Genomic DNA, 20,873 nt, shown 5'->3' with positions numbered 1-20,873 from the left:
ACTCCCTATGGAGTATTTACTATAAACTGAAGTATCATAAGGACACATCAAATAGACCTTTTCTCTTCACGAACTAGTGGAGCTTTCCTGCATTCAGAATTAATTTACACCTAATTGAAAGCAGCATGGGGTGTTCACAGTGCGCCATGCAAGAGGCAGTTGAGATGCAGCAATTAGGACAGAACTTTTTCCCACTTTGGGTTGCCATGGAAACAAAGCCTTCAAATGACAGGTTTTCTGCAGGGTGTGCCGTTCGGGTCATGTGTCTGTCGCAGCTCTTAAAGGAAAGGGGAAGGGAGGTTCTGTACGTGTAAACGTGAGTGCATGCATGTTCTTCTGGGTATGTTTAAAGGACCATTTATGTGACACTTCTACTAGAGATGTCAAGATTCATGTGGTGGAGATTGTTGCAAAAACAATGTTCTGGTATGTTCTACTGAGCAAAACACTTAGATCCATACCAGTAGACTTATAGATAATTAACCTTTTTCTTTCTTATTAGCACATTTGCCATGTTTCTTCAACCCCATATAAATCCTCTTAAAGCCCTGGGGATTGCAGCTATCATATGGGTGTTGTTTCACAACATTACACTAAGCTCCAATACAAGATGAGGTAAGAGTGCAATGCTGAGGGGGGTGAACATTTAGCTAAATGTGTGTATGACATGACATGACCACAAATACCGTTAACAGATTAGCTCAAGGCGTGCATTTGGTTGTACATCTATGTTTATTGATTCATTGACTTCATGAATTGATCTATTTGCATCCACTTTAACTGCTTACAGAATTCAGCATTTAACAGACTGTATGTAGAAACACTGCCTTGAGTTATAGCTATATATAGTTATACATATATAGCTATAAATACACATATCTGTTTTTTTTTTTACTAATAAGTACATTTTATTCCCAAGTACTGAGGACTATTATGAAGAAATCCTATGAAGTGCTTGGCTTGGTTAGTGGTACCTGCAAAGAGGTTAATAAAGAGCAAGTTCAATTCTTTCTATGACGCCAGTTGTGTAAATGTAAGCCTTTTGCATAGACATCATCAGGAGTTCATAGAAATCCTTTAAGTATCGTTTGATCATCGGCCATTTCAGGCGGGAATGCTCATACTCCTTTACTGCCCTGTCGCTCCTGAAGCAGCCCTGTGACTCATTGAACTTGTCTCAGATATCCAACCCCTCCTGCGCCCACTTTGATCTGGTCTGACGGGGATCATTATTCAGCCATGCTGTTGTGCAAAAGAGCGATGTCAGGCAGGGGCAGCAAAGTACAGGGTTTGTGGAGAGTTTACAGAGGCTATTGATCTGAGTGGTGAATACCTTCAAGAGAACACGCTCTGGTGTGGACAAGGGGTAGGTAACTGAGCTGACGTTATGACCATTTTCATCCGATTTTTGGCCTCAGTCCCCTCAGAACACCACTGACAATAAAAGGTCTTCCTCTGTTCACAACACACCCCCTGTGATGCCTGTGATATTTGGGCATCCTAGCCTTCCAATCCCCATATTGACAAAATTAAGTCTATTCCTTTCCCTGAGACAATAAAAGCACAAGCCTCCTGGTTCGCCTCCTCAAAAGGTTGTGCAGGTTCCAGTGGAACATTTCATGTCTGCCTTCGCCCCTTCCTATCACTCTTTTGGTTCTTTCCTTCGTGCCAAATTACGTGTCTTCCTGCACAGGGGGGGGGTTCTGATCCTTCATCAGCTTCCTCAAGAGGGGCTCAGTTTTGTCTTTCTCCTTCATCCCTGTCTCCATCCCATCCTCTTCCTCATCCGCTTCTTGTGTATCCTCCTCTCTGCTCATCCGTTTGTTCTTCTCTCTTTCCTCCTGGCTTGACAGTGGGTCTCTCTCTTCCTCCCCCTCCCCGTTCTCCTCCGCCTCCTCGTGCTCTTCCTCCCCAGATTTTGCCCCTGTCTTCTCCCCATCTGACTCGTCTGCCTCCTCTGACAGTGAGTAAATGCTACTTTGGCTAGGGCCCCGGCAGCTCTTCTTGCTCTGACTCTTCTGGAACAGTCCAAAGTTGGAGATGTCCTTGGGGAAGTCCTTCCTGGACGCCCGCTCTCGGGAGGAAGCAGAGGCAGAGGAGGAGGAGGAGGAGGAGGAGGAGGAGGGGGAGGAGGAGGAGGAGGCAGGGCTGCAGACAGCAGAGCACGTGGACTTGGAAGAGTACAAGCATGCCTCGCCCCATGGAGGGTTAGCCGTGCCGTTAGCAATGCTGCTAACGGGCTCTGCTGAAGCAGTGGCATCCACGTTGCTGTGGTGCTGCAGAATGGTGGTGACTTCGTACAGTTTGAGCTTGGCTCTCTGGGAGCTGGGGCCAAGCGCGGGGGGGAGGCTGTAGGGCAGCAGGTGGTCACTGAAACCACAGGCGCCCTCCCGAGGACTCAGGGCTGGCATGCAGCTCCGATTGCCCTTCAGCATGCCCAGCACCTCGTAGCGAAAGCTGGAGATGTCCTGCTTCAGCTCCTGCGGAGAACAGTGTGTTGATTGGTAAAGGGCTTCTTCCCAAAAAGAAAGTTACACCACTACACACCTCAATTAGTTTAAATCATGGCTAAAAGGTTTTCATTGATATGTTAAGAGAAAGGTCTTCAGGTATGACCAAGGTTCCCCATTGTAGAAGATTATAATACAGCTGACAGGCTCTAACCAAAATGAAAGGCAGACATATCATTCACCAAAGGTTTATTTGTAGTAGTTTTGATGGTTAAAAGGAGACAAGATGGTTCTATCACTTTTTAAAATGATCCGTAAATATTTTATTAAAGCCTGCGCCACAAAGTCTTAAACACTTAAATGAATGTGTACTCAAGTGACAAACTGTGCTCAAACTGAGGGTGAACTAAACCCTGGACTCACCTTAAAGTTTTCCTCCGTGAGGCCGCCTTCAGTCTTTGCGTCTCTGATCATGGCTGCTACATACCGTTTCACCAAGTTTCTCAACACTTCCTGTGAATGGAGATCCATGGTGTTCATGTTACTATTTAGAGTTTGTAGAGTTTCTTGTTTGTATTAAACACGTTTGACTTTTAATTACCTGATACTGGTGCTTTATTCGAACATTTTCTGCAGCTTTCCTCTGAAGATAAATGCAACACGTTTAAAAGAGACGTTCAATCAATGCAATTTGACAGGCATGATGCAGACAAATTCCACCTCACTTAATCCCCTTTGTGCGGCTAGACTCTATTTTCATGGCTTGAATTATGAAATGTATTTGTGCATTCTGTTCACCTGATAAAAAGGAGAAAACAACAAAAAGCCTTGATAAATGCTAAACTTCATTATGCTATTCTGACCACAACAAAATGTAATTAATTACAATTAAATTAAAGAAATAATGTCTTGTGACCATGTCAAAACAGTTCTCCACAGCGTGTATGGTGATTGTATTAAGTGACTATTTTTATTGTTACCTAACTGACAGACTAACTAACAGTGACAGCACATGAAAAACAAGGGACAACATGGCTTTGTTATTCAGATAAGCCTTACCCCTAAGGATCCGAACGACTCTGTCAGCCTCTTCCTCTCCTTGAAGATGTTCCGCCTGATCCACTGGATGAGGTACCAGACAGATTTAGGGCTGGGGATGATGTTAAATGGGGAGGGTAACGTGCCTCCCTCTTCAAAATAGCTCATCCACAGCTTGGTTCTGGCAAATTTCCACTCAATGTCAGCATGATCCTACAGCAAAAGGCACAGCAGGCTTCAGAGTAGGACATAACCATAGAGAGCTGAGCAGAGATTAAAGCAAGCACTGAAGCGCTGAAGCACTGAAAGCAATCTCCATTTTGATCCTCACAAGGATCTAGGTTTACCCTCCAATTCAACCTGTGAAGTGAAATGACCCACAATCACTTTTATTATTACCTTAATCCCAATGAATTCTGATCCGTTTCTAGCTTTCAGAGAAGTAGGAATGAGGCCTAAAATGGCACCCGTAGCCTCTAAATGAACCAGCACATGCACAGGGTGTTAAGAGGTGAGGTAAAGTCTTGATAATGGGTTTTCACTCACAGCAATGTGCTGGTAGGAGTTGTTCATCATCGCGATGAGCATGTTGAGCAGCACTACCAAGGAGATGACATTGTACGTGCCGAACATGGTGGCCCCCACGAACTCCGTGAACACGTGCTCAGCTTGGACGTTGGTGACGTAGAGGCTGATCAAGCCGAATATGGACCAGAACAGAGACTGGAGGGTTTCAAAGAGCCTACGAGAGATCATCAATAATACATTACATTGCCTGTCAGCTGTATAATAAACCATATAATAGTAGTTTCCATGATTGAAAGGAGACAAGATGGTTCTATCTTCTACTATGGGGAACCATTGTCATAACTGAAGACATTTCAATGCAAGCCTTTTAGCCTTGAATTTAACTCAGATGTATAAGTTGTTAGGTCACATATGGCAATTGACAGCTTCACTGTAGATCATTTTGAGCTGCATAACATACTCAGTCCCAAGTTGAATCTCAGAACAGCTTACATCAATATGTAAACAACACTGCGGTATTAGTGATTTACAACATATTAGACGACACATTTCTGGAGTTCGATCACATACTTGTTTGTGTTTCATAGTTCTCCGTCCAACATCCCCACAACCCCTCCATTAGATATTTAAATTTGGCTCACACATTCAATGCATAATGGAAATATCATGTTACTGACAATGTTCACTGATCACTTGATAACATTTGGGGGTTTGAGGTTCACTAAAGTCAAACATTTGTTGTGATGCCAGTATACCTGTATTTTTTGTAAGGCAAAAAAAGTGTTGAGTATGATTCCAGCTATTCCTTTTTTTTAAATACTGTGCACAACACATAAAAACACATGGCATGATTTCCAACGTTTTGTGAAGTTTAGTGCACAAAAATCTGGAAAACATGAATCGCTCGTAAATCACTGCGATCAAACCAAGCTTTTTGTGGCCTGCCGACTCACGTGGAGAAAGCGTTGTTCTGCCGCTCACAGCGGATGCCCTTGCAGCTCTCCTTGTCGTCCTTGAACTCGTAGTAGAAGTAGAGCTGGTTGAGGCCGTTGGCGAAGGCCAGCAGCACCAGGCAGTAGATGAAGAGGAACTTGAGGATGTCCAGCAGCATGCGGCCGAGCGAGATCTGCAGCGGGCCCAGGTGCGAGTTGGCCGTGAAGAGGGAGATGAGGCGCAGCGAGCTGAAGATGTTGGCGATGGCGAACAGGGCCTCGGCCACCAGGGTGGGGTGCCACATCTCCCAGCTGGCTCTGGGCTTGAAGCCGCTGTACTGTGGGGGGGGGGGGGGGGGTTAGAGTTCAGAGGAAAAACAGAAGGAAGGAAGGATGGAGGGAAGACACCAAAGAAAGAGGTAAGATGGAGAAAAAAAAGACAGACAAACTAGATTGCCTTGTAGCTGCTCAGAAAGTTTCTCAGAAAGATATCCAGGTCATGGGTTCTATCCCGCCAAATAACTACTGCTAGTCTATCTAGAGGGGGCATACTACATGATTTCTTTCAGATGCTTTGATATTAAATATAGTGTTTCATCTTCCGAAAATATTCATTTGAAGTTTTTCGCTTGCTGATTCTTCCCATTGCACCCCGGTAGGTGTGTTTATGTAGCAGTACCACTGCTATGAAGTCCTTACCTTCACATAGGCTACAATCTTCAGAGATATGGTTGCCAAGTAGAGGGAGTTCATAACAAAGTCCATGAGGTTCCACCAGTCGTGGATGTAGTCATGAAAGCCCCCGTCCCACATCTGTTTTATCTCTGTCCATATGAACCCTCCAGGAAGACAAGACAGAGTGATTAGAAACACACATCGGCCATGTATGTCTATGTGTGATCAAAGGCCAGACGTTTAGTCTTTTGGGGTAGTCGAGATGTTAGGGGAAGGAGGGAGGGAACAGAGGGTAGCTGTAGTACAATACAACACATGAAACTTGTGTTTTTTTTCAGGGTTTCCACTCAGCATGAGTCAAACATGAAACATTTTCACAAAGGCCCTCATAGAGGTAACATGAGACTGCTGCTCCAGTCCACATGAGTCCAAATATCATATGCTATTTATATTTATATTGTTCTGATTATTCTCGACTGAATTGTTGCATATTTGCGAAAATGTTGACATTCAGCTCCAACTCAAGAATACGTGGAGTCTGTATTTGCTTCCTTGGATGAGAGGAAATTAGACTATGCAGGGAGTCTATTCAAATTTGAATGCTGTCAAAATGAACTCATTCTTTATTGGGATTCATTTGAAATATTTAACACATTCTACACAGCTGCCTGGGCTTTGTTAGGATGTATGTTAGTGAATATGTAAAGGTTATAATATCATGGGGCATCCAACGTTCACCTGACACAGAGCTTAGCTGAATTCTCAAGCTTGCACATTTATTTAGCACTTCAATTTACAACAAACCCAATTAAACAGGCTGCACACCATGTTCTAACTCTAATGACCGGCTGGCTTAGTCACTAGCTCCCTCCAAAGTATCTCTTGGCCCCAAAATGTTGTCTCTCTTCTTCTCTGCACCAATCCTAATCTCAATTCCTGTTGAGAAGGCTCCTCACACTTTATGTGGAGGCACATAACAAATGTGCCTTCCAAGCTGCCAGTCCATTTTCATGGCCTTAATGGTTTCATTGGAAATCTGTGGTTCACCGGAGAGAATCTGTGTTCAGAGTTTTAAAAAATCCTATGAAATGACAACATTTTAATTTAAATATACTTTGTTTGTGTGCTTCTACATTCATTCTGTGATTTTATATTTAAATATCCATAATCACAAGCTTCAGGCTTACGAAAAAACAAACAAAGCGATTGGAAACAAAGCGATTAATCACAGCAGATTGTGCAATTAAATAGTACATTGTTTTAACCTCTATACCCCAACGGAATTCTAGAACACTGCAGCAAAATCCCACGAAAAACAGAGAATTCCTTCATTTTTTGTTATTCTGTAAACAAACAGTTACAGTTAGAAAACAAAAGAAAAATTACAATTACAAGTTTGTTTTGTTTGAAAGGGCATAAATTCTTTGTTAATATGATATCAAATATGTATTAGTGACTTCTACAAATATTAAAATACAAATCATTACACACACCCTAAAGTTCAAATTCATAAGTTTTGAACCGTACAGCAGATGTAGTTATTATATTTAATATATTCTTAATGTTTTTTATTAGTATTTGTTATATATTTTGTAAATAAATGAATAAATATTAAAATATTAACACTACTTAACCATACAGATTACCAACATTTTTGCTAATTTGGTGGAAAACACCTAACTCTATGCCTCTTCAAAAGCATCCTGGTGCAATACATTTGTGGAGGAGGTGAAGGTGTTTGTGAGGATAAACATCCACCTGGGTATCCATCATATACCCTCTTTTCTTGACTACTGTTCATCTGATCCAGCCTTACAAGTGTCCTATGTGGCAGACACCAATGCCATGAAATAAGTATGAGGAGTTATTCAGATACCTACCCTGTTCAAACCCAGGGATAGCAGACTCTGGTAACAAGCTTCCGAAAGTGAGACCATTACAGTTTTTTCCAATCATTTTCACACTTGGTTCAATACCATGTACTCTTTCTCAAAACACTTAACACATCCAGCAGTAGACCAACTAAATGGGATACTTTTCCATTGCTTAGATCCAAAATGCAGTCAATGTTCACCACCAGCAAAATGCTGTGCAACTACAGCATTTTTTTTTTCAAGATATTTAGATACTCTGTTCAAAACAGTTAACTTTAGTTTTTTAACCAGACACAATTTAGATCACTGTAGATGGAAAGATGCTGGAAAGATGCTGTATTTTCAGACAAATTAAATTATACACTTGACATAAGACAGATTTAGTTTTTAGCCTACATAAATGTATATAGTTTACATCTTGATTGGAATTTAGTTTACATCTTTGTTTTGTTTGTTTTGCAGCCTTGCTACCAACTACTGCTGTACAGCATTTGCGTTGAAATACATGTAAAATATAGATGTACTGTAGGTGTCAATGAAGACATTTTCCCACTATTACTGCTGCTTATGAAAGTCATGGGCCATCAATGAGACAAAGTGACCCAAAAAGGGAACTAAAACAAACATGTCTATCCAAAGTGATTTACACTATCATCTTTCATTGGCCAGGAATTTAACCCAGGTCAGATAGCCTACTTGTTAGCCAACAACACTAACCACTGTACCACTTATCACACCTGGCATTCTTGCCACACAAAACTTGTATGTACAAACCAACGGAAAAGTTTGTTTTTACAGTTTTTTCCAATTATTTTCACTCGTCTCAAATACCATGTACACATTCCCAGAACACTTAACCCATCGAGCATACCAGTACACTATGTGAGGGTAGTAATAGATCTAATGTCAGACTACTATAGACTACAGACTGTAATGTCAGACTACCAAACACCACCACTTGTAAGCTGACAACTTTCCATCTTCAATTCCGTCAGTGAGAAACCTACTATGTCCTACTGAAGCTTCCTTATGCTCATCAGGCCTCTCGCTGTTCCTCTCCCCCCATGTCCTCACTTCTCTTTGCTGCCACAGCACCCTCACTCACTTCTCTACCCTCAGATGAGGTGGAACAACTGACATCCTGACACATAAAAGAAAAAGAAAAAACGATCCTATTATTGTAAGCCATCACAGTGGAAGTCATTATTGTTTCATCCATTTTTATGTCAATTGTTTTATGCCACAACATCAGCTCAATATCCCAGTGTGTACTACATACAGACAAGCTATATCACATCTACTATAGATTTTTGTAGTAGTGATGTCCTAAACCTTGGTCCTGATTTCATTGTGATTAGCTTTTCCACAGCATAAAAGCTGTACAAGCTTAAAATTTAACATCATAACATATTACTAGTTGGCTGTCGAATAATCTGCTGAATACCATTTCAATATGAGGTTTTCAATATTCAATGATGACCTTGCTATTGATTGTAGCTACTGTTGTTACCATAAGCTTACAGCTCAAAACAAATGAGGGATTTGAAATACTAGTAGAGATGAAGTTTTTTTTACTATACATGTTATTTATCTTAAACTGATCAGTTTAGTAAGTGATGAGGCTGAGTCAATAGCTGGCTATCAACCAACTCCAGACGAACTCCTCAGACTAACGTTACCTCAGTCAATGTAGATAGCTAGCAAGTAAGCTGGCAAACTGGTCATGGAAATTGAGATGACGATACAAATTGTAAGACATTTCTTCTGAAAACCAGAAAACACAGCCGATTACAGTACATTTCCAATATGCTACTCTTATTAGGAAGCATTATTAAAATTCAATGATGCATTTACTTTACTCAACAATGGTGACAGGAGGCCGTTTGTGGTAACAATGTAATGCATGTCTAAAGCGTAAACATTATTTGTCACGGTTTAGTTTTTTTGTAATTTATTTATTCAATGATTCATTCAGTCTGGTCTGATCCACTCTCTCGCCTCTTCAGACCAGCCTCTTCCACCAACTCTACTTTCCTGCCTGATGCATCACCTGATCTTCCCTGACCTATTGCTTACCTGTTTCCACTCTGCTACTCAGCCCCTCAGTATAGACTCCTACTCCTCCACTACAGAGTATATACTCCCAGCCCCCCACTACTCAGTATATACTCCCAGCCCCCCACTACTCAGTATATACTCCCAGCCCTCTCAGTATATACTCCCAGCCTCCCACTACTCAGTATATACTCCCAGCCCTCCACTACTCAGTATATACTCCCAGCCTTCTCAGTATATACTCCCAGCCTTCTCAGTATATACTCCCAGCCCCCCACTACTCAGTATATACTCCCAGGCCCCCACTACTCAGTATATACTCCCAGCCCCCCACTACTAAGTATATAGTCCCAGCCCCCCACTACTAAGTATATAGTCCCAGCCCTCTCAGTATATACTCCCAGCCCCCCACTACTCAGTATATACCCCCAGCCCCCCACTACTTAGTATATACTCCCAGCCCCCCTCTACTCAGTATATACTCCCAGCCCCCCACTACTCAGTATATACTCCCAGCCCCCCTCTACTCAGTATATACTCCCATCCCCCTACTACTCAGTAGCCAGATTGTCTCTGCCTTAGCTTTCAGCACGTTGTTCTTTGCCTGCCTGTTTTGATCCTGATCCTGTGTCTCAGCCTGCTCAGAAGGGAAGCACAGAAGGGAAGGGTGGGATTTTAACAGCTGTTAAGCTCAAATCAAATGTTTGCTCAATATCCTTTGGCCACAATAACAAATACCTACAATGTATGTGATGACTTGGCTCCAACCTTTTATGAGCAGGTAATCAATAAATCAACAACAAATAATAACTTGCTGATCAACCTGCTGAGTGAAGGTGAGGACACCCAATTGGAATCCTTAAATATTAGAAGTTTACAAAGGAACAGTGGCACTGTGAAACTTACCCACGACCCACGGCAGGATCATCCACTCCACGGTGGTGGGGACGGGGCCCTGGCGGTTGGGATCGGTGGAGGAGACGATGCGCTGGGAGGCGAGGAGCAGGAGGAAGAGGAAGGAGAGGTAGGAGGCTGTGTGGCAGATGAACTTGATGAAGGGCTTGCGGATGAAGAGGCCGTAGCGGCTCTTGGGCACCACCAGGTAGCAGAGGGAGAAGAGCGGGAAGAGGAGGCCGATGAAGACGCAGGTGATGAACTTGCCCGCCCAGTGGCGGCGCCGCCAGCCGGGGAACTCGTCGTACCAGCGCGACGCTAACAGCTGCTGGCAGTTAGGCTGGGCCACAAACTAATGAAGGGGAGGGTGAGGAGGAAGGCAGAGGGAGAGAAGGAAGAGTCGATGATGTAAGATGGAGAGAAAGTGAGAGCAAGAAAAGGTGAAGTAGCGAATGAACAGAGAGAAAAAGGTTTGATGGAAGGAATGAGATTGAGAATGGAAGGAGAAAGGAATGAGAAGGTAGGAATAAGAAAGAAAGGGGGTGTGGACATTTGATAGAGACAGAAGAAAAGATAAGGAGAGAAAGATAAAACGGGTATTATAGTGGATAAAGCGATAATAGCGATAAAAGCGGGCATGCGGAATAGATGTTGGGAAGATACAGAAAAGAAAGAGAAAGCAAAAAAAGAATACAGACAAAATGAGGGAAAAAACATCAAAAGCAATGCAGACATAAACACCAACCCTTTATAACAGTGAAAAAAAGCAGTCCATGCGCCCTCTCGTCTCGAATCATGTGTCTGTGAGCAAACAGAGCCTGATTGTGTGCCGTTTACAACATGGCCCACAAAGTGCTCATTTAAGACCAAGCATCATCTGATTGTTTGATTACAGGCATCCAGTGTATAGAACATCAACCTCAGAGTCAACTTGGACCTCAGCAAGGCAAGAAAAAGCAATGAATAGCCAGAGCAGAGTCTGACTTATTGGCCTTCCGGATCCAGCCTGTGCCTCTTTAAGCTCTAACTTATGGACTGCAGTCGCCCACGTCGGCCCTGGTTGCGTCTCATCAGCCGCGGGTTCTGAACACGTACGTGCACACAGCCAGATGGGGGTGCGCCACACCATTAGTGACAAATAAGTCAAAGTGACAAAGCGATGGTTGGAGGAGCAGAGAGGGTTGGCCGTCTAATCGTCTAATCTGAGTTCCTTCCCGTTTCCCGTTGCTGCTTGCTTCCAGTCTTTGGGGAGCTGGAAATCTACTCCCAACTCCCGTCGGCCCATTTGTCTCCTGGAATAGCCATTTATGGCAAGAATTGCAACTGATATACGAAAGGCTACGACTGTAAAATCTCTGAGCGTTTGTGTCTGGGAAGGGGTGCTGTGGAGAGAGAAAGAGTGAGAGTGGAGAGCGAGATAGAGAGAGAGAAAAGGGGAAATACCTCTTTCAGGGGAGATAGTATGAACAATTCTCAATAAACGCATGTTCTGTGTGTGCGTGTTTTTCCTTTCGCTTTGTCCCCCCCCCCCCCCCCCCCGGGATTTGCCCCGACACAGCCCAAGGAGGAAATCAATCCCCACCATTTTGCAAACCAAATTATGCACAAATGCATCCTCGTTTCCGCAGGGGCGGCGTTTGCCAGGCAATGAGGTCAGTGCCAAGACGCCTTTAAGTGTTCCTCATCAGCCCCAGATAACTATATCTCATGTGGCTGGCTGTTTTTCACAGCGAGCACACACGCGATTGGTCAATTTGGCCACAGAGTCACGGCACGGACAATTAGACGTTGACTTTTCGAGAAGTTTGACACTAATCTGAGAAATGAAGGCAATTAACGGCTTCGTGCCGCACGCCAGAGGGGCCTCTCAACATGGCTGTAGTGGTCTCTGGGCGGTCACTGTGAGGGGCTGGCATTTCTGTCCAACCGCTTGAGATCATTGAGATGATTAAACTGCAAAACAACACAGCACTCCATCATAGGCAAACACTTCAGATTCCTTCCATAAGACACCTGATTGCAATAAACAAATGTCCTTTCCAATTAAGAGGAAATAGACCGGCTTTCATGTTATACTACAAAAAGACCTTGTAAAAATGTAATGACGCCGTTAAGTACAGTGTAAAACTAAATATGTTACAAACACACTCATTATCTTGCTTTTTGGTATATTCTGAAAATCCAATAATATAGTTATGTTGTGGCAATGGAAATGCAATTCAAAGTGTGACCAAATGTATCCGTTTAAAACAGAGCATCTAAAGAATGAACAACGTAAAACTACAAACACACCAGGCAGCGGATTCTAAACGCTTTGTACAGGAAACAGCAGTCGCTAATTTTGTAGCAGGTCTGGACAGTTAGCGATGCTCATCTTCTGTGCCAGTGATCCCATTAATATAGAGAGAGATGGAATGGGCAATGACAGGCTTTCAGAATCTGATCTCATCTCCACACCTCCAAACCCCTTATCCTCCCCCACACGTCGTCCTTCCTTTAATTGGGGTCGTAATCTTCCCGGCTCATCTGTGCTCTAAGAGCTGAAGAAAGAGGCCTCTTTGCTCTCTGGTAGAATGATTGTTGGGTAGGGCTGTGGCAATACACTGTGAGTTTGGTGACCTCCGAGAGTAGAATTAATTGGAGTTATTTGATCTCTCTCCCTTTTTTAGAGATGTGTGTGTGTGTGTGTATGTAATTATGTATGTGTGTGTGTGTGTGTGTGTGTGTGTGTGTGTGTGTGTGTGTGTGTGTGTGTGTGTGTGTGTGTGTGTGTGTGTGTGTGTGTGTGTGTGTGTGTGTGTGTGTGTGTGTGTGTGTGTGTGTGTGTGTGTGGGCTGGGAAGAGACTTCTTTTTCATTAGCCATTAAGCCCAGGACTTCAAATATGAGGTGTAGGAAGATGCAAAGATGATTCAATGCTTTGATATCATGGATGATAACTACTTGTTCACGATGATGAGACTGCATGTCATTTAAAGGAAATACAATCATGAATAATGTATACTCTTATCTAGTCTTAACTGAACTAAGGTGCATCAATGTCTTATTCTGAGCACTAGACAGCACTCTACCTCAGCCTATACAACCTATACCAACCCTATCTATCACAACCTTCATTAAAACCCCAAAATATGTATCATTGTCAAAGTACATGAAATAAGTGTATCTATGTTATGGTACCATACTACTGTAATCTAAATACCTTATATACCTATGCTATAAACGGCCTACAGATAACCAAAGCAAAGCACATCCTGTCTCCCACGCAGCTCAGTGGACTGTCTGAATTAGCATGGGCATTCACCATGTGGCTGTCACTCTCCATAACTCTGTGCATCATTGTGATCATTTCAGTCTGACACCTGAAATTTCACTTAATTCAACCGAAATGAACCTCCAAATATAGGCTTGACCCATTATGAACTCACACAAGCAACTGTCAGCCCTCGTTAGGAATAACCAAAGTGACAAGCTGTTACAATTCAAGCAGAAGATGAACAAATAATTATATAGATTCACTGACCAATCAGACTACACAGCACCATAGCATGCCTTACAAACCAGATAATACCACGTGTGGACATTAATATGGTATCATATAAAATGAAACTGTCTGGAGGTCTAAGGTAAAACATTTGCAAATGCATTTTCATCTGAACAACTTGAACTGGACCTGTGTCGCACACACACACACACACACACACACACACACACACACACACACACACACACACACACACACACACACACAAGCCTTGTGTGATATTGTTTACTTAGTGAACCAATTAGTAAAATCCACAATATACTCCGCTGAGGCATGTAATAACTTTGTCAACTGTGAAAGGACTGATCCGCTGCTCTGCCTGACGCCTCCACACTCGGTTGCTCTTTGAATTAAATATGCGATAGACATCGATGCCACAGCTGGCTGCTCCCGGGCGGCTCGCCGTCTCCGCGGAGCGATCAGAGGACGCGCTGGAGATGCAGATGTAAAATGAGACACTTTGGTGCTAATGCATTGCGGAGAATGAAGCACGGAGAAGGGCTTCATTTACGCTGGTTACTCTGAAAAGGCAGGCAGGCAGACGCGATGCGGTACAATAGCTGAAGTCGACCCCTGTGGGTGTTAACACACTTGAATAAAATGAGTGTCTAAGTATGGCTGACGCAACAGGGGAGAATAGGTGACATTGGTGGCATGACAGCACCCCAAACAAGAAGTGCAGTTCAGGCTTAGAAATCAAAAGCACTGTAATGTCTTCGGTTGAATAACCCCCAAAGATAGCTCTACCTTCCTTCCACGGCACTGTCAAAATACACCTTAGTTAGTGTGCAAAGTGTCCGTAGTTTAAGTTCTTTACCACTGAAATTGAACTATAAAGTAAAATTAATGCTGAAATGATGCTGGATGTCTAAACGTTTTGATGATAGCAACTGTTAGGAACATCGATTTAAATGAGGATTACAAAGATATCATTTTTAGTTGACGTTTTATCGTGTGCTGTTTGGTTTAAATGTCATGGTTTCATAACTGTGCCATTCGATCAGCGTGCAGCTTCTCACCTCTTTCTGGCCGTACTTGATGGCCAGCTTGAGGCGCGCCAGCTCGTTGTTGTTCATGTCCTCCAGCATGTTGATGTCATCACGGAAGTTGAGGATGAGCTCCAGCTCGCGGGAGCTGCGCGTCTGGTCCAGCAGGTCCTTGGCGAACTTCTTGCACTGGCACGACAACTCCTCGTACTCCGACTTGAACTCGTTCTCCACCTTGCTCAGCTCCTGCAGCTCCCAGCTGAGCTGGAAGGCGGTGAGGAAGGGGTCCTCGCTGGACAGCGCGATGAGCGAGGGCGACGACAGGGCCTTGTAGATGTTGAGGCGTGAGCGCGAGTGGCGCAGGCTGTCCACGTCCGAGCTTGACACACACTCCATGCAGTTGCAGCGCACCTCGTGGGGCTGAGGGATGGAGACGCCCTTCTGGACGATCATCTTGATGATCTCGTAGTTGTTGGTGTGTGCCGCCAGGATGATGGGGGTTATGTCGGGGGTGAAGTCGGAGAACTGCTTGTCCAGCAGCACTGGATGGACCTGGGAATTCACACGACAGAGAGAAATGTTAGCTACTTTACAGACACCAAGGCATAAATATGAGTGATAGCTGGGTTGTCAACTTCAAACACATACACTAAAGCTCCACAAAGGACCCGGCCCCCTTCATGCCCAAAAGTTGACATGAAGTCTGCCATCTTGGCAAAGGTGTGGGGGCTATAAAAGTTCTGAGACCCTTCAGATGTGTGTGACTGAACACGTGTCATAACAAAGGGATCTACTCTGTTTATCTTGAACCTAGTCCAGGTGTCTGGTGCATTGCAAAGCATGGTGACAATGTTCTGGTTGGTTGCCACACTGTGCATGGTCGGCCTAATGAACTTCCACAGAAATGACTGCTTTACAGCAGAGTAACTGGTAATGGTTTCTCCTCCACAGTCTGAACATTGCCTTCTATTTCCTGACCCGCTTTTAGGGTTTTGTGTTTACACTATGACTGGTGGCCTCTCCACTGCTGCCATGGGGTACTCTATTGAGCAAATTGCATAGTTGGTCACATCTTCAATTTGGATAGTTAATATAGTTGGAGAGTTCTCTATGCTTGAAATGCAGATGTGTGACCGTGGAGATAGTGTCAATGGAGCACTTGTGTTTCTGTATTCTTGTGTTCTGGAAATAACACAATGGAGAACTCCTGTTGTAACGTCTCAAAAGAATGTGACATGAGTAAGTATAAACACAGAAAAACTGATAGAAGTGGTGTGCATTAAATATTTAAGTCACTCTGTCCAAATACTATTGAGGTCCAAAATAGAACAGAGGAGATAACAGGCTTACGAAAAATCCCCAGTTCTGCTCGGATTTCCTTTTATGATAACACAGTGAGCACAGCAGCAGACATTCAGTGAACTGCAACAGGGTTGCGACAGAAGCCAGAAAGTTGCGATCAAATGCATTATTCAGGGAGGGGGGTGGCAGAACTCAGGTATACCAGACATCATGTATGCATACAAGATTAAGCAAGGGGGAGAGGAAAAGAGACCGGGGAGAGAGCAGGAGACAGAGAGAAACACTGGTTTTCTTTTCACAGTCTTCCTTACGGGCTCAGGGAAACCTTACATAGGCTTCACTGCATAGCGAAAATGAATGCAACTAAATGTTATCCATTTGAAATGAATCGGTGAAATGAAAAGAAGACTTACTATTTAACATAGTTTTCTTGTCAGGATAACTGATAGCAAAACTACATTTTGTGCCTACATCAGAACAGCCTCTTTTGCTTAGGGGAGACGAAAATGAACCCGATGAGACAGAACTTTGTAATTTTATTTTAATTTATCTGCAGTCTTGAGGCAGAAAAACGCATTGCATAATTCAATCTGTGAGGTGCCAATCAACAGCACACATGGAAGGATTCCAAAATGTACAGAACAGACCAGGATTCCAAATGCAGACACCAGATCACTATGGCCAATAATGATGATCCAGAACACAAAGTAAATTTTGCATTTACGTCATAGGAGATCATTGTGGACTCCAGGCCGGCTAGGAGCCACGCACAGACCCCTATCTACGTCAATGGAGCTGTAGTAGAGTCAAACTTTTTTTTTTTTTTATATTTATTTGTGGGCTTTTATGCCTTTAATCAGATAGGACAGAGAGAGACAGGAAGTGAGCTGGAGAAAGATCGGGAGAGGGATTGGGAAATGACCGCGAGTCAGACTCAAACCGGGTCCCCATGGGTATTCCGCTTGCGCCACAGCTCCCCCCCCCCCCCCCCCCCAGAGCGTGAGTCAAACTTAAGGTTACCTGGCATCCACATCTCTAATTATCTCACCTGGTCCCTAAACTCCTCCATCCTGGTCAAAAAGGTGCATCAGCGCCTTTACTTTCTAAAGTTCACCTGTGTCCCAATATACAGGTGAACATCTACTGCTGTACCACTGAGAGCATACTAACAAACTTCATCTCAGTGTTCAATGGCAACAGCTCCGCATCAGACCGTAAAGTACTCGGTCTGTAGCAGGTGGTGAAAGCTGATCAACCGGAAATATCAAGAACATTTATCACAAGTGCTGCCTGGGCAGGATGAGAAACGTCATCAAGGAAGTCTGTCGAAAGAACGAAATGATCCTTTCTGGCACCACCTCAACTATATAACTATGCCCAAGTGCTAGCTATAAGAAGAAACCAGTGCGGTATTCTCTGTATGGACATCATGGCAGAGGCGATGAAGAAACAGGGGAAGTTGTTGTCAGAGGATAGAAAAAGAAAAAGAGGGAGTAACCGAGCAAGAGACTGAAAAAAAAAGTTAAAAGCCAAAGGTAACAAAAGGATGCACACTGAGCCGGCCTTCTTTCTGTTAGACCATTCAGTAAATAACGTGTTAGCTGTCTTGCTATGTCTTGTGTTGTGCTGTGCTTGGTTGATGTTTGGCTGTGATAGGAAAGTTGTCGACTTGCTAGTTTTAATCATAAACCTCCCTGCCTATTTATGAAAGAATTTCGACATAGGCTGTAACCTTATTGGTGTCATCCCTGTCTCATGGATATTTGTAGCTTTTTCAGATGACCAAAATTATCAACCTGTCAAAGTTGTGTCAGTCTTCGTCAATCCCATGCAATAAGCCTTGGAAGTTTGAAACCTTGAAAACCTAACTAGCTACCTAACTCAGCTACATATGTTTCGGGTAATGTTAGCATTCACCTCTAGTGTTATAATGAAATAAAACTATGCAGAGTCATATTTGTGTTAAATCTTGTCATATTACTCCTTGTCAGTCTACATGCTTCTTTCGCTTCTGCTGTTGTCTTTGCTGGTTCCATATCTTTCAGCTTGTCAACAGGGCGATTTGTATTTATGATAGTAGTGTGAAAGTGAGCTACACTCCGCAACTTTAGGGGAGCTCAGTAGCAGAAAATACCAATTTCCACGTAATAGGGCTTTAAAGTAGAATCTAATCTGATATTGATGTTTATATTTATAGCCATTTGCCGGGCTTTTGTCCTCTTTTCTTTTTCTTAACTTACTTATTTCAAATGATGAAATTACAAGTTTGCTTTCATGAATTATATAATTGCTTTCACATACTAATAACAAGCCAAGTATACTGAAACTCTCTTCACACAATGAGATTGACTGGCAGGACATACAAGTGTACTGTACTGTGATTGAAAGTGGCAATACCAGCTAGCTGTCAAACTGTGGCACTTCCAGATGACCTGCAAAGAAATGTGTGAGATGTCATGTGGACTGACTCAAGTGTCAGAAACAATCTGTGCACTGACAAGATTTGTATCAGGAGGAGGAGGAAAAAGCGACAGGACACACAGACACATACACACACACACACACACACAGGAATATTCCCATCATGAAAACACCTTGTGTGCATGATCAACCACGTTTCTGCTGCTGCATTGCAGGAGATATCAAAGTGAATGACCTGCTTCAATGCTCCGGTAGATTTGCTTGTCATCTACAGACGTGCGTGTTCAGCCACTCATTTGCATTTCAAACAGGCAGGATAAACAGGAGGTAAACACACAGACCACTCGAGGCCCAGGGAGTGAGAACAGCCCCCACAAACTAGCCCTTGTGCAAATACTAATTCACTAACGATCCTGAACATGTCTTATTTACTGACAATCAGCCCTCCAGTTTCTGCGAATCCATCATACACCACCTTCACACACATACACCATCAGACGTGTTTATGCTTGTTAACCTCAAAACATCAAGGATACCTAATGCCGGTTTAGTCACAGGAAATGATCGCAGGGCTCTGTTTATGATAGACTGGTAAACATGGGTCAAATGGAGGAAGTGGTGGTCTTAAGGGACGTATGAGCAATGCCCCTGCATATCCTGTGGCAACTGAAACATTTGGTTTATAAAGTCAATTTGAGGTATAGTCTTTTCAAAAGAAAGGGGAAGAAAGTGGAAAGGGGAACCTGGGAGAGCTGTGAATTAAGGGAAAGGCATAAAAGGTCTGAAAGTGCCATAGGCCAATTTCCTGAATTCAAACACAAAGCCCTACAATATGTTTTCTTTCACACATAAACATCCCACATGCTTCATTCTTTCCACTTTTTTGTAGCTCCCCACACCGCTCCTCTTATTGCTTCTCCTCTCCTCATCTAAAAAAAATAAGAAGACATTCTGGGACTCTATTGTTATATCTCGACAGACATCTCACCCTCTGTCAAATGAACGGTGTATCCAATCCACACTCAAAAGGCTTCAGATGAACACAGTCATGCCCCTCACATCCCCCCAGTTCTCGGTCACCCCTCACCATACCTGTTTCTCTCCACTGGGCTTCTTGTGGTTAAGCAGGAGCTCCACGGCCCCCACCACCTCCTTGCGTATGGCGTGAAGCAGGGCATCCCCAACGTAGACGTTAAAGCTGAGCAAGAGCTCAGTGATCTCGAGGTTCTCATTCTCAATGGCAATGAGGAGAGCGGTGCGTCCCAGCGGATCAATGCAGTTGATGTTGATCTTGAAGTAAATCTCAGCCTCCTCCAGGGCCAGCTTGACGCTGGCATAGTCGCCCTTCTCCACCGCGTTCAGGTACGCCTTCTCCTGGACCGAGAGCTCCGACTCGGACCGAACTATCCGCAGTGGGATACGGTCCCGGTACGAAGAGTTGTCTGTACGACGATAGTAGTGCTGAGACATGGTTGCTAGGCCATCTCACACAACTACAGGCAGAGAAAGAGAGCATCTGCATCACTTCTGTATCAACCACAACATGGGCAGAAGAGCGGGCCTTGGTCTCATAAAAAAGGAATGGGTCCCACCCTTTAATTACACTGTTAATGGTATTACAGCATCAGTACCACTAAGACCACATCAATAAGCATTGATGAGGCTGGTGCTAATGGTTGAAAAGGATGGAGCTGATTAAATTCTAAATTATGAAACCTAATGGTCTGGAAAATAGCAAACAGAATATTCTTTAACCATACAACCATGAGTAATATACGAGAAATACAGAAAGATAATCTCATCGATTTAATGGAAGCAGAAGGTAATTACATGATAAACGTTTTGAAAATATTTAGATTGTGAAGGAAAGAGGAGGATCAAGCAGTTAAATGGGTGAGAAATCCGCCAAATTCAGTCCATGGTCAAATAAAAACACGTTTATGTAATGGGCTACTGTGAGATACAAATATTATTAACTAACTTCTTAAAACGAAAAAGCCTTTTATGCTTTGAAATGTTGTATTAAACAATAACCAAAGATGATAGTTTCTTCATTAGGTTACACGTCTCGGTTACAATTAAAAGCACTCTTGACAGAACATGCTTCGACACATTCATTTAATATCATTCATATCATTTAATACCATGCTTTTTCACTTTCTAGTAGCTCATGCA

The 20,873-nt window shown here is 43.3% G+C and overlaps 1 protein-coding gene across 1 annotated transcript; it reads right to left on the bottom strand.

The window, feature by feature from the left end:
• Positions 1-1,673: 1,673 nt before the first annotated feature.
• On the bottom strand, positions 1,674-20,168 carry LOC308370054 (short transient receptor potential channel 4-like; the record flags this gene model as incomplete). The annotated part of the gene is made up of 10 exons (XM_080844614.1): positions 1,674-2,480; positions 2,874-2,963; positions 3,052-3,093; positions 3,510-3,701; positions 4,035-4,230; positions 4,970-5,286; positions 5,648-5,787; positions 10,459-10,798; positions 15,009-15,527; positions 19,791-20,168. 10 exons carry the CDS (start codon positions 20,166-20,168, stop codon positions 1,674-1,676), a joined length of 3,021 nt encoding a protein of 1,006 aa, XP_080700740.1.
• Positions 20,169-20,873: the final 705 nt, after the last annotated feature.

The sequence above is a fragment of the Sprattus sprattus genome (genome assembly GCF_963457725.1).
Source record: "Sprattus sprattus genome assembly, chromosome: 9".
Classification (NCBI taxonomy): domain Eukaryota; kingdom Metazoa; phylum Chordata; class Actinopteri; order Clupeiformes; family Clupeidae; genus Sprattus; species Sprattus sprattus.
The sequence above is the reverse complement of the archived record's forward strand: the minus strand, read 5'-3'. Positions and strand labels throughout refer to the sequence as shown.